This window comes from Hyperoodon ampullatus, assembly GCF_949752795.1.
Source record: "Hyperoodon ampullatus genome assembly, chromosome: 17".
NCBI classification, from domain to species: domain Eukaryota; kingdom Metazoa; phylum Chordata; class Mammalia; order Artiodactyla; family Ziphiidae; genus Hyperoodon; species Hyperoodon ampullatus.
In genome coordinates, this window is record NC_136930.1 from 67,501,153 (window position 1) to 67,516,447 (window position 15,295).

Here is a 15,295-nt window from a genome sequence, read left to right on the forward strand (position 1 = left end):
TTTCTAAGTATGGGGCAAAAGCAATTGAAAATACACAAAAATAAAATGGAAAAACAAAGTTAGACTAAAAGGGTGGGTATTATCAGTATTTTTTGTAAATGGGGGGTATGGGGAACAGGCAACACAAAGGACACAAGAATTAGAAGAAATGTATGACTAAGTGGAAAGGCACTATAACAAAGAATCAAAGGAAGTAAGATTCATTTCTCGCTTACAAATGACCACCTATATTTACTCTCCTATTTTGGCCTACCTGGAGATAACTAAATCAAGGTTAACTAATGAACACTGAACTTCTATGATTACAGAACACTATGCTAAGGTTGGGAGGGGACATAAATATCAAAGTCCCTTTTCTCCCAAGAAACAATCTAGTGAACTAATAGATATAGTAGTTACTCAGGCTAAAGATCTGTCATTAGAATGACCTATAAATTAACAATGTCGTTATAAAACAGGAAATTTCAAGAACTAGAAGAGGTGGAACAGGCCCCAATTCAGTGCTTTTAATATGTTGCCATTAGCATAACTGCTGCCAAACTGTATGGGGCAATTCTGGACTTACATATTAATTAAACCACTATTCTTAAAATCATATAGGTATAATCTGTTTTCAGAAAAAGACCCTCTTTCTAGTACATCGAGTAGATAATGATTATGTTTCACTGAACACAGAATGTCATTTCATGCCTTAAGTCTTTTTTACATGTTGTTCCTTCTTTCTACAACATACTGCACTAAATTAGCCTGAAACATTCTAATTCACCCTTCACAACCCAACTCAAATATCACCATCAGAAAGTCTTCCATGCCCGATCTACTCACAGCTAGGTAAAGTCAATCCCCTTCCTGAACTACACCTTGAATGATGTAAATTATGTAAATAATTAGTTTGCATTTCTATCTATTCTAATGATTTGTATTTTTCTCTATTCTACTGAACTGAGAACTCCCCAAAGGCAAGGGTTGTATCTTAGTTATCTTTGCATCCCCAGTACCTACTGGCTGGCATACAGGAGGCAAGCTGAACTGAAGTGAAAAACAGTATGTGTGTGTGCAAGCACGTAACTTAAAGGGATAATGATTAAAGACTGTCTTCATTTGGTAAACTACAGGATTCCATTAAATTATAGTTTAAAATTACTAGAATAGTTAATTTTTATCAGCTTGATGCAAAATGCCAGTACATCTGTCTGTATGGAACCATGGAGATGCACTGAGCTAGATTTAACCAATTAGAATGGTGGAAATAGTAAAGTTAAATTATTCTGGTAACCTAAATACTACTGTTCATCTAGAAATAATGTAGTACTAATACTCTATTTAATAAAAGAATATGACTTTATCCTGAGTAATCATAATGAACCGGCAAATCAACTGTGTTGGCAATTTTGAATCTGGTATAAAACAGGTTAAAGAAAGGAAGTTTCAAGGGGTCACTATAGTAGTAGCCTAATGATAAAATACACTTTTACAAATGCATATTTCCAAAAAGATGACAAATATTCAAATGGATGAGAGATAAAATTGATTAAGAGAACTCTGATGTTAGATTCAAAAGAAAACATTTAAAAATGTAACTAAGAATTAACAAGGGACAAACTCTGGCCCAGTCTGCAGTTTGTTTTCACTAAATTTCATTTACATTATACCAGTAAGTGTCAAACCAAAAGTTCTACATTGGCTGACAGAAGCAACAAATATTTAATTCACATCTGCCTTTAAGATGTTAACACTTTATATGTAGTTCTTCATTGTTGGTTATTATTGTTCTTGTTAGCAATTTTTACCTTTTCCTGCTACTAAATTAGCTATTTAAATTTTAAGGATAATGATCTAAACTTCCAAAGATTAGAAAACCAAGACCAAATAATATTTTTTAAACTACAGTAAATTCATGCTTTTCACTTGACCACAACATAATGCTAGGTTTATAAAAAGATCAAGTGCCAAGTCTTGAACAAGATCTTGACTATATCAAAGCCAAGATTCTGCAAACGTAAGGAACTTGAGACAAAGAGTAAAAAGGAGACAGAATAGCAGGAAAATATACAACAGCAAGTTTGAAACAGATGCAAATAAACTAAAATACAGCTCTCATGTAAGTTGCCTCATCTGAAAGAATAATCTTCAAGTCAGCAATCTGCTCAACATCCCCAAGCTGATTAAAATTCATGCTAAACATGCATTTAAAACAGCATTGTTAAATTGTTGAGAAGGGTCAAGAAAACTACTATTCAGTAACATTGTCCCCTAAAAACCAAACAATATGGTCCTGATATTGACATTACTACTCTTTGCTGGCCTGCACACAGTACCCAAACTGTAACAGAACATTAATAGGAATGTAATAAAAGTAGAAAAATATCAGAGACCGCAGATTATCCCATCAAATGGAGATAAGCTATAAATTAATGTGCTCATATGAACTGTCCTGGTTTAAAGAAAAAATATATAAATTATTCATAATAGAATGAATTGTATAATATCACATAAACTAAATCGAAGTTGATGGAAAAATGCAATGTCTCTCGGTGGATTTATTTTAAGAATTTGTTTTAAAAATCAGAAAAGGTCTTAAATTTTAAGTATTTAAAAATCTGTTCAAATGTTTTAACCTCAGATGAAAATGCGGGGTGGGGGGTGGGGGTCACATGATTTATAACCTAAAAGCTCTCTCTTCACCCTTTCCTAACAATTTTCTAACGATGAGTTAAAATAGCAAGATTCACACTAAAACACCAATTTAATATCATTGTTCCCAATTTGACAACCAGACAAGCTAAAGCAACACTGACAGCCAAAAAAGCAAAAGCTTTTCAACATGCACAGGGGTCAATGACACTTACCTGCCACTCTTAGACCATATTATAATAGGTCATGCAACATAAAACAAACAGAAGGCAAATTACTTAAAGGTCTGTGAACCCATTATTTTTCTTTTTAGAGTTAGAAAAAAAATGAATTCCTGAAATAAATACATATAATGAATTTAACTTTTCAAATTAATTATCTGCAAAGATTAAATAATTAAGGTTCACACTTACCTTTTAATATTATGCCCAAATTACTGAGCTCTGAATGGCCTTCATGAACAGATTTTGTATTCAAAATATTTCAATAGGTACACAGAGTAACTGAAACCAAGTCAATTTTTCTCAACTGCAATAAAATTTTCCCCAAATATTGCTTCTAGTTAACAAAGCTTGAAGTAGCATTCGTCCTTTCCACCAAAATTTTTTCATAAAAATGTTTTCAGAGAATCTCAAATATTTTCATTAGAGATCTCAAATTATAAAATAATGTCCAACTAAGAGATATGAGTCTCTTACAAAAATTCAAGTAAAAACATTTTATCACAATTTAATCTATAAAATATGACTTCCAGTTCTAGAAGGCACCAGAAATTTTACTCAAACGATTCATAGCTCAGTCATGCAAAGCAAAAGTTAAAAAGATGGCAAAGTGGAAACATTCATTTAGTGCAAGACAAACGCAGTCTACTGCAGGCAAAGAAAAATAGATATAAAATCATCTTCTCACTTTCAAAATCAAGGAAAAAATTTGGCCCCTGCTCAAGGTCTGTGCATGTCAAAACTTTAAGAAGATTCCCCATGTTAAGGTACCTGTCAAGACAAGAATGAGAAAAGAGAAAATATCCCTTTATAAAAAAGAACATCTGAAATTTACTTTAAAAAAAAAAAAAAAAAACAGTAACAGGGAAAATGTTCATTAGGCCATGAATTCGTCCTTCAGGTTACCCAGACTGTGCTCTGGCAGACAGCAAACCGGGTTCTCAAGGTGCTGATATGTAGGACCTAGAGGTGAAATGTAGTTTTCCTGTACACAATGGCACAACTGTTGCTCTAATTCTTCTTAAAATTCTCCCAAGTTTCATTAATGGCCTTATAATGAAAAATTCTTTAAGTATTCCAATAGTGCTAGTATTCTGAAAAAGAAATTTCTGATCAAGAATTATTCACATGTAATCTTGTTTAATATTGCACTGAAACAACAATTTATTTCAAAGCCAAATATTAAGAGTTTTGGCCACAGCTCACCTTTGCATTTCACCTTAAAATAGCAGAATATTAAACTACTTCCTGTATGCCGTTAAATAAAGCATGTATTTCTAACCAAATTTGGATTCTCAATAATTTGTGGAGGTTACTTAAAGTATTGATTCTGGATATGCAGCACAACTCTGATTTTTCATAAAAATTATCATAGGATTATAAGCAAACAGATTGTTGGGCATAGTCACTAAGGCATACTATTAGAATGTTCATCATAAGGCTACTTGCTTCATGGACTAATGAAAGGACAGCACTGGCTACAGACTCAACATGATTTCAGCAAATGAAAAACTAAATTATACATATGATGGTGATGCTTGCCTACGATTAAGAAAAAAGTCATGCAAACTTTGTTTGATCCCCATACTTTATTAACAAATAGTCTGGCTGGCCTTCACTGTGGTGTGAGTATAATTAATCTTTCACCTTTACCATTATGCACCAGCCGTGAAGGGCTAAGAGACTTACTTTCAAAGTCCAAGAAAAAATGTGCTGCATTGTGGTCTATGTCCCTGGTTAGCACCTTAATGAGATTACCCATGCCAGCAAACCTAAAAATAAAAATGGCAACATCATTTAGTTCCAGTAAAAAAAGTTTTTAAGCAGAGGCCTGGGATTCGGCAAAGGCTGGCTTGCTCATAATTACCAACAGGTGCAGGTTTATATGCTTCTGGCGTTGAAAATTTGGAACAACAAAAGCACATTTGGCTCTGAGTTTATAGCTCTTGTCCCTCTTTTCCACATATCAAAAAAGTTACATAAAGCAAAACTGGCAAAAAGATTAGATTTTTACATATAACTTGCAATATTTACATTTGATTAATATCTATGCTAGTGTAACTCCTTTAAAATGTTTGAGGCATATATTCTCAATTGAAATTAACATCAAAAATAGATTTCTCAACTAAGTAAATATTGAGACCATTATTCTTAAATAATAGGGGTATTGTCCTTCTTGCAGAATCAAATCCTATTGGGAATACATGGAAAACAGTACTCTAACCACACTTAAAGACTGAAGGGAGATATCAATTAATGACCCATTTTTTAAATTTTACCACACATAAACCAGTATTTCTTACATTTTCTATACTCCTAAGAATTATCAAATTTTTTGTTATTTAACTCACAGATTGATTATTCAACAATATCAACTATATACAAAGTATGTAACTTAGAAGTTAACACAGCAAACAAACACAAAGGGAGCCAGCAATTATTACAACTTCATAAATTTGCAGAGGAAAAATAATGCGATGGTATAAATCTTGCCCAAGAATTTGCCATGACTCAGTGAGGATGAAGGTGGAAGGAGGGGGTCAGGAACATCCAGGAAGCCAGATTCAAACCTTGTAGTTGCAGTAACTATAGGAAAGGCAGACTATGGTATCACAGGCATCCCATACCCTCCCCTCCCCAATCTCCATACTTTTTCTCCAAATATGGAACTACTTACGGGTAAATGTAAATGAAACAAAATACAAAAGTAACAATATTTTTATCAATGAAAAAGAACACCTTATTGCTCACCCCTATTACAAGAAAGCTGAAAAGAGCACTCTGGCCAGCTGTGCTGTGCCCCCTGCCTCCACCTACTCTCTGGACAATGGCATATGTTCCTCACTTTAAGCTTCGCAAAGAGGAAATAACAGTATATGTATAACAGTTATTTGCTTTAGAGATCAAAATCTGATGGACTGACACATACTTCTTAGAAATGTTAAAAACAATCTAATTTATTCACAAATATGGTTAATACGAAGGATCCCTTCTTTTAAGATGATGCCCCCTATGGGAGAGGTAGGGATCTATGCTATTTTTGATATTAAAATCCCTATTACACAGAATTTCACTGGTAAGATTCTGTACAATGTATGACACAGATGGACTACGTGAGATTAAAACTAAAAGGGGAATATTTCATCTTAATTATCTTTTACACCGTAAAAAAGTTCAATAATACCAAACTTTTATATATAAGGAAAATATAACCATTTTTCCAAAATCATCACATCCAAATAATTACCTTAAATTGTTACTAAATCTATTCAATAAATTATTTTAGGAACATTTGGAAAAAAATATTTCACAGCTTCAATTTTTAAAGCTTTCAAATATATACGGAGTATCTGTTTCCAAACATATATAAATTATCTCACTAACAAGAACCAAGACCAAATATATAAAGAATTACCTAGTGGTATCAAAACTTCAACCACAGATGGAAAATCAGTATGAGAGATGACTGTAATTGTCTTTAAGAGGAAAAGGCAGCACACCATTTGGTGTTAAAAGAGTTTAGACTATGGAATCAAACCAAAATTCCAACTCTAGCTAAATAGCTGTTTGCCCTTGAGGATGGTAGTCAACCTTTCTGGGACTCATTTTCTTCCTCAGTAAAACACACATTTCATTGTAACCATCTTAAATAAAGGGTTATTATGAGAGTTCAATGAGATTAAACACTGACTTATTATTAGCACAGTGTATGGCACACAGAAAGAATTTTAAAATGCTGCCTGTTGTTATAACCCCAAAATCACAAAATAACTTTAAAAATACAATAATGGCTCTACTTCTTTTAACACAAACCACAGTCTTCAATCTGTCAATGAATTTCAATATTATAAATCAGAGTAAATCACAAAACCCACTTTTAGCTCACTTTTGTCAAGAATATTGCTAAAATGCTGTCCTATAGTCCTATGAGACCTTCATCAGGTACAGGAGAGAGGGAGAAGGGAGAAATTTCAGTTTCCTTACCTCTGTACTTGTACGCACGCAGTTGAGCCTCAGGGAAAACACTGAAACTATCCAAGTTTGTCTGCTCCATTTTTCTACATCTACTTCTGCAAATTCCTTCCATTATTTAGTCCTTCCTTCGAGGCACCCCAGCCGAATGTGACCCTAACACCCCTCACCCTGCATCATACTTGGTCCTGACCTGTTCACTCTTCACAAGTACTCAAAGGTTTGGAATTTTTTTATCTCTTCATCCCGAACAGTGACTCTTAGCTAGAAAATGGCCCAGTTTATCTAGTACAGGTTTCTCAACCTCAGCTCTATTAACATTTAGGGCTGGGTAATTGTTTTGTTGACAGGGGTCCGTCTCATCTTCAGCAGCATCCTGGGCCTCTACACACTAGATGCCATAGTAACCCACCACACAAGTTGTGACAACCAGAAATGATTCTGGATGGTGGCAAATGTCTCCTAGGGGGCAAACCCTACAGCACACAGGAAAGATGCTGTGCAGGCAACCCACATCATGTGTGTCTCCAAACAAAAACTCATGGAATTTTTCAAAGGTCTGAAAACAGTTCATTATGGTATTATCAGTTGTCATATCTTTTTATAGGAAAAAACAAAAAAATTAAAACCATATCCCTGATGTCTTGCATAGTTTAACTCTTCAGTCAAAAACAAAACAAAACCAAAAAACCTCTCCATCCTCTCAGTGTGACTGATTTCAATGAATATGACATAATGGCTACTTGGCAGTTCTGCAAGGTACCAGACTGCCCGGGTTCAAACCCCCCAGCTCTGCCACTTTCAAGCTCTGGGACTTTAGTCAAGTGTCCTAACTTCTCCATTCCTCAGTTTTCTCATCTATAAAATGTGTATAATAATAATATCCACTGCAGAGGGTTCATAAAATCATTAAATGGGTTAATACAAGCAAAACATTTAGTATCACGCCTGGCAAAGTGTTTGCTGCTCTCGCTCTGGCTGTTTTTAGTGACCTGACTGACCCACAGGATCTGTCCCCGGTAGCAGAACCTGTGGATGTGAGGCTTTGGAGCCTGTGGCAGCTGTATTTCCTTCCCTAGAGGAAGCCAGTCTGTCACAAAAGAATGAAGCCAACATTCAGTGGAGAGCCACAGAAAGCGTTCACAAGTCCTTAATTTCTGATTCTATTTGTTCCCAAGTTTCAGCTGCCATGTACCTCAGCTGAGTTTAGATTTTCCTCTGGTTTTAACATATCCTGGTTTCTTTCAATTTCCCTTTTACCTTTTTAGTTGAGTTGGGCTTCTGTCATTTGCATCTAAAAGAGTTCTGACTAATATGATTTCTAAATTTCAGATGAATAAATAAATCTGATCCAAAGGATATAAAAGATTTTTCAGAGTATATAAAACTTGGTCCAAAATACTGATATACTTTACAGGCACTATTTCAAGGTAAATAATAAAAATTACAACTTAGGATAATAAACTGTCTTCCAATCTGAATTTTGGAGGAAAAAACTAAAGAATTTTCTTTCGATGTACTTTTTATTGTAAGCCTTGGATTTAAACTAAGTATTATAAATATTTACTAAATAAGCTAAGAAGAAATTTGATACACAGAAGTCAGATATAGTTTACTTCGAGTGTTTGCAATATTTTCCGTGTATTTTTGTGACTACGAGCTCTCATGTTATGTGTTTGTTCCAAAGTTGGAGGCTTATCTGGAAAGGAACATGCTCTTCCTGGCCGGTAGTCTGTGGAATGTATTTCTGAGCTCACGAAAGGCATTTAATAAATACATTAGACCATTTTCCCATAAAACATTTGAAAAGAAGTTTCCTTAACTAGAATAATAGAAGCCACTAGAAACACAACTACATGGTACCGTTAATATGTTACTTTATCTTTCTTTCTAGAAAATTCCTAAGAGATGCTGTTACTTCATCCACTCTTTTGGGCTCAGGGGGTTTTATAATGCTGTCTCCTATGCCGGGAATGCCACTTCCAAGGGCTCTCCCACGGCTGGCTTCTGTTCACCCTTCAGGCCTCACCTCAAATGCCCCTCTTCAGAGAGGTTTTGTCTGCCAACTTCACCAACAGTAGTTGCGCCTAACACAATCTAAGTGACTATGTTTGTTTAGTGTCAGTTTTCTTCACAGCCTGTTTATAAATTTAATAAATACTTCTTGGTGGGGGAAGAAGGAAGAAAACCTCATAAACATACTGACAAGGTTCACTATAAACCACGGTTTCTTAAACTCGGCACTATTAACGTGTGAACCATATAATTCCTTGTCATGGGGCTGTCCCGTACATTGTGGGATGCTTAGCAGCATCCCAGGCCGCTACCCCTTAGACACCTGGTATCACCCCACGCCCAGCTGTGACCACCAACAATGTCTCGAGATATCGCCAGATACTCCCTAGGGGGCAAAACGGCCCCCAGTTAAGAACCACTGCTTTCAACGTGTGACCACAGACATGAAGCGCACTCTCAGGTTAGCCTAGCAACCCTACTCCTACCTGCAGTCACTCTACCTCCCCCTCCACCAGCTGACCATTCCCCAAGGCTTTTTAAAAAAAAAATCTCCTCAATCCTCAATCTATCTTCCATCCTCACATGAAGAAATGACCTCCCTACATCTTTTACCCACAAAAACCAAGGAAAGGAAACACCTACTATCCTTTCTACCCCCCTTTCTTCATCAATAACCACTCACTTCACCTCTGCACCTGTTCCTGATAGACAACCTTCCCTCAGGGCACCCGTTCTCTTATTCTCTATATGAAAAGCAAAGCTTCATGTCCCCTCTCCGACCACATCATCCTGCCCGTCCTCTTTATAGCAACCTGTCAAATGAGCTGTCAGTAGTTATATCTTCCTACTTTTCCTCTTCTCATTGTCTCAACTCATTCCAATCTGGCTTTTACACCCACCACTACGATGAAGCTGGTCCCTGTCAAGCTCATGGAAACCTGCATCTGGCGAAATCCAAAGGGCAATTCTCACACCTCAACTCACTGGACCTCTTAATAGCCTTTGACCCAATTTATCATTTGCTCCTTCCCAACACACTTTCTTCATTTGACATTTAGGACGCCACATTCTCCTGAGCTTCCTTCCTGCTTTATGGCTATTCTTTTTCTGGATCCTTTCCTTGGGCATACATGCAGTTATTTCTCCCACCTTAATGCAAAACAAAAACCTATCTTCATTCTATTTCCCTCCCCAGCTCCCACCCTATTCCCTTCTTCTCTGTGCAGCAAATTCCTTAAGAAGAGTTGCCTACACTCACTGTCTTTTATTTCTTTCCTTCTACTCTCTGTTAAGCCCACTCCAAACTGGCTTTTTGCCCAATCCTATACCACCAAAATTGGTCTGGCAAGGTCATCAAATAACATCCATTGCTAATTCCAATGGTCAATTCTCAAGTCCATACCTTATTGCACCTGTCAAGAGCATATGACACTCTCTCCTCAATATACTTTTATCATTAGCTTAAAGGATACCCTCCCTCACTTCCTTCACTGCTATACCAGTCCGGTTCGTACCACCATTTCCTCTTGCTCAGATTGCTTCCAAAGCCTCCTAACTGCTTCTACCTTTGCCTCCTACTACAATCTCTTATTATAAGAGGCAAAGCAATCTTTTAAAAATACAAATGGACCACATCCTTTCTGCGCTCAAAAACATGCGATGGCTTTTACTCCTACATTCAGAATAAAATCCAGACTCCTCAGCAGGTTGTACAAAACCCTACATGATCTGTCCCCAACTCACTCTGGCCTCATCTCCCATCACTCTCCACAACAGTCTGGTGCAGTTTCTCTAACACAGAAAGATTTCTCTCTCCTTGGAGCCTCTGTACTTGCCTTTCCCTGGCCTGGGATGCTTTGTCCACAGACCTTTACATGACAAGCTACTGCACTTCATGTGGTCGTTGCTTTTATTAGACCACCTCAGAGAGCACTTCCTTCACCAATCCATCCATAATACCTCTACCTACGTCTCCTCTCTATCCCCTTCCCAAACTGATGGTTAGCACCATCTAACACATATTCATTCCTTTGATTATCTGTTTAGTCTGTCTTCTACTGCAAGGTGAACTTTAACGAGACAGGAGCTTTGTTTTGTATGCTACTCTATCCCCAGCGACTAGAGTAATGCCTACAATGTTGTAGGTAGTAACAAATATGTGTTGAATAATTCCATGATCAAAAATACACATAGAAAACAAAAATTTGTCTGTAAAATTACAGGAGTATTTCAAGGAGAGATGAAAGACCAAAACAAATACTGACAACTGAAAACTATGAGTTGAAAAAAGAAAAAAAAATGGTCTGAGAATTTAGTAAGAGCTCACTGCCTTCTCAGTCAAATAAATGAAGACAGTTCTTCCCTCCCCCAACCCTCCCATAAAAACTATTAATTTTATGTACAAAAATTTAAAATGTTTGAAATGTTAAGTATTAGGGAAATAAACTGACAGACACTATGAATATCAAGAAAATTACAGTTTGCCAAGATAACTTAGGAAGAACATAATATCCTCCCATAGCCATAAATATGGCTCCAAAATATAAGTAAGAAGGGAGACTAGCCTGTATCAGAATTCTGATCTTTGTAAAACTGAACAGCACTCGTAACATTAAAATTTAAACCCACATTTTAAAGCTTATTCTATTTAATTTCCTTTAGACCATACATCCTCCAAAAAAGTCCTATTTGGGAGTTCTTCACATCTTCTGATAAAAAATTAAAAGCAGAGTGTCAATTCTGTCCCCTCAAAATTTTACAAGGAGGAGAAACTCCAAAATCAAGCCAATATCCATTACCATCTTCACCTCAGATAAATGCATAAAGAACGCAGAGAAATGTGGTGTTAAGAAAATAAGGAGATACTGAAAACATACTTTGTTCTAATAAAACCACCAAACAATAGATTTCATAAGAATGCCTTAACACAATCCCATTTCTTCCAATTTACGGGGACTAAAAATGTGTGAATGTGGGCTTCCCTGGTAGCGCAGTGGTTGAGAGTCCGCCTGCCGATGCAGGGAACACGGGTTCGTGCCCCGGTCTGGGAAGATCCCACATGCCGCGGAGCGGCTGTGCCCCTGAGCCATGGCCGCTGAGCCTGCACGTCCGGAGCCTGTGCTCCGCCACGGGAGAGGCCACAACAGTGAGAGGTCAGCGTACCACAAAAAAAAAAAAAAAAGTGTGAATGTGAAAAAACTTGTCAAAATGATCACTAGAAACTACCAACCATTTTTAGTGTTAAAGACAAATAATTTCTTGTATTTACCCAAGCTCTGAATCCTAGGCAAAAAGGTCTTCTAGAAAACATACTACCATACAATGTTCCTGAACTATATTCTGTCACACATAAAATATTACTTAATATTAAATATGCTATTTCTCAATCTTACAGATATTCAGACCTGTAGAAGCAACTGAAAATCTTTAAAATTGAAAAGATGGTGAGTTACTCTGGAATGCAACTATGCTTCTGCTTTACTTGTCAACCAAGAAATTTCTGGTTCTCATGTAACATGTACCGTGACTCTGAAGCAATATTAACAGAATGGAAAATCAGTAATGAAAATATGATACAATGTTCACTGACAATGGTACATACATGATGAAGGCCAGGAATCACAAGTTCACACTCTTCAGTTGTGTATTCAAAAACTATAACACAATGTAACATCACAAAATGTAGTATTTTGCACAAGCAAAAAATAATGAATCGCTTTAATAACTGTCCTTCCAAAGATAAACTACCAGAGATACAAAGGAGTCTGGAATCGCTTTTTCATTCATATATTCAACCACGTAGTTATTACATGCTTAAAAAATCTGCTTTAACATAAAAAGCATCAATATTGTACTAAGATAATTAATGCCAACAGCAAAAAAATCACTAATAACTTCCACCTGCTGGAGCCTGTTGAAGAAATAACAAAACTGATGTGCTGGAAGAGAGCAATTACAGAAATATGATACGACACATACTGAAAAAAAGCCTTCTAATCAATCTATTACACAGAAAATGTTGCAATCTGGTGAATAAAAAAGTGAAAGGCAAGTAGAAACTATCCTGAAAACCAGTTATGTAACTCCAGTGCCACATTTCTAGGTCTAAGGTTTAAGGATAAACATTTCTCAAGTGATTACATAAAGCAGAAAGTACAGGCTAAAATAGTAGAAACTTCAAAATAATCCAAATGATATCAACAATCTCACTTAGCACGTCTGCCTCTGAAATCCAGGCACCATCTTTCTCAAACAGTGCACAAAGTCTTGTTTGCAGAACTGCTCCTAAACTGCATCATCACATGATTTGAAAGCAAGTGTCGATTTAATAATGAACAGCAGAAGTGACTCCAGGAGTGATCCAGCAGCTGACAACAGGGCAAGAATAAAAATTTCAATATATCAAACTTTTAAAATCTGACTATTACAATTAATAACATTATAATAATTAAATTTTGATAAATTTTGAGATTTATTCATGCATCTCAGAAGTTCATTCTGTGATGATTTTCAGCTTTGGCCTTGGCTGAATATTGATTATTGGCCAAATGTGTATTTGATGTACCCCGATACAAGTACACAAAGGAAATATTCAACATAGGGCAGAGTTAATATTCAATAAATATCTAATGAATTAATTTAATGACTGTAAATTGGTGGATCCAATGGTATTTCTTTTATGTAAAGGGTCAGTTAGGTACCCAATAATTTAAAGGAGAGGTATAATCATAATTCCTTCTTAGCTTCTGATAATGCTGCAACTCACATTAGGAACATAGCAGTTAATGGTATTAAACATGATAATTTTACGTAAGAAGCTCAACTAGTTGAGTGTCAGTATAATGGAGAGAAATAACCAACTCAAGCAAGTCTATCAAAAAGCATGTGCAATAATTATGACGTTATGCCATTTGCTTTCCTGATGGCACTGCAAACGCACATCACACCCTAACCTTCTCACACCTACTTCTCCACTTTCCTTTCCCCCTTTCTTCCCAACAAGAGAAGCTGCTAAACAGAATCTTTTGTTCTAACACAATGACAGTGACTGGCAACAAATATCTGTTCATTAAATAGCACAACCGAGATTTCCCTTTTGCGCTTGCCCTTGTTGTTTTCTGATATTTTTGTGATAAACATGCTTAAGCAGAACCTGAGCTCCCAGGACTGCAACTCTCTCCCCATATCTGGTTCCACTGAACTTGCAAAATAAGTAGACTCAGCATTCTCTCTGGGACTCTGGATTCATACAGCGTTTTTTCCATTCCACCTGTACTCCTAGAGCATGAGCTATCCAAGAACAAAATTCTGAGAGGAAGCATGAAAATGCTGTTATTGTCGTCCTTAAATCAACATGGATAAATGAATGCCGTGGAGTCAGAGAGGTGGACAGTGACGGTTTGTTACCTATTTCTCACACCCCCAAGCCTATCCTTCTATAATCTGCTTTGTGATGTTGGGGAAAGGAAGCTGTGAAGTGTACGTCCTAGACTACTTTGTCAGCTGACTTCTCAGTATATTCCATCAGTGAGAGCTACTAAAAGAAAACTGGAAGGTGGGAAGAAAGAAGGTCTCTCTTTCTGTTTTTCAAGTCCTGCCAGCATTTCCTGTGAGCAAAAGACAGCTATGGTTTCAAGCTCTAGCTTCTTGTGGAACTCCTGGCAGCAGCAAAACGCCTGGCCCCCTTCAGAGGTCTAAGCTTCCAGCCTTCCTCCTTCACACACCTAAATTCTGCCTAACCCACCTCTTGCCTTTTCTCCCCCAGCTTTAGGAGTGATGGTTACTTCCTGTGGTTACCATTAACATCTCAGTTACTGGACTTCCCTGGTAGTGCAGTGGTTAAGAATCCACCTGCCAATGCAGGGGACACGGGTTCGAGCCCTGGTCCGGGAAGATCCCACATGCCGTGGAGCAACTAAGCCCGTGCGCCACAACTACTGAGCCTGCACTCTAGAGCCCGCGAGCCACAACCACTGAGCCCGTGCACCACAACTACTGAAGCCCGTGTGCCTAGAGCCCGTGCTCTGCAACAAGAGAAGCCACCACAATGAGAAGCCCGTGCACTGCAATGAAGAGTAGGCCCTGCTCGCCACAACTAGAGAAAGCCGGTGTGCAGCAACGAAGACCCAGTGCGGCCAAAAATAAATAAATCATTTTTTAAAATTTCAAAATATCTCAGTTACCTCTTGTGATATAATAAGAAATACATATTTGGCCTTTATCACCAGTTCCTAACACAGAGCTCCTAAATCCCTGGAATTTCCTGGGTGGCAGGAGCCTCTTGTGTTTTTTAGATGATACTTGGCAAGCCCCTAGTTAGCTTCAAGATGGGGACTGGTTGCCTCCAAGACCAAGGCGTGACTAGAGAGTTGGAACTTTCAGACCCATCTCCTGACCTCTGGGGAGGGGAGAAGGACTGGAGATTCCCACAGAGCTGGGATTCAGGCTGGGGC

At 37.2% G+C, this 15,295-nt stretch overlaps 1 protein-coding gene across 3 annotated transcripts in view; it reads right to left on the bottom strand.

Moving 5' to 3' along the window:
* The window catches only part of CYRIB (CYFIP related Rac1 interactor B), a gene marked incomplete at its 5' end in the record, with an annotated part of 154,123 nt that overhangs the window by 26,839 nt on the left and 111,989 nt on the right, over positions 1-15,295 (bottom strand). Inside the window, one exon of one of the 3 annotated variants that reach the window (XM_079722390.1) lies at positions 4,545-4,617. The exons of 1 other annotated variant lie outside the window; for it this stretch is intronic. In XM_079722390.1, the coding sequence (XP_079578516.1) occupies positions 4,545-4,617 (73 nt within the window). Of the gene's footprint in view, positions 1-3,543; positions 3,617-4,544; positions 4,618-15,295 lie in introns of those variants that run through there. One more of the 3 variants, XM_079722391.1, reaches the window with a different exon arrangement.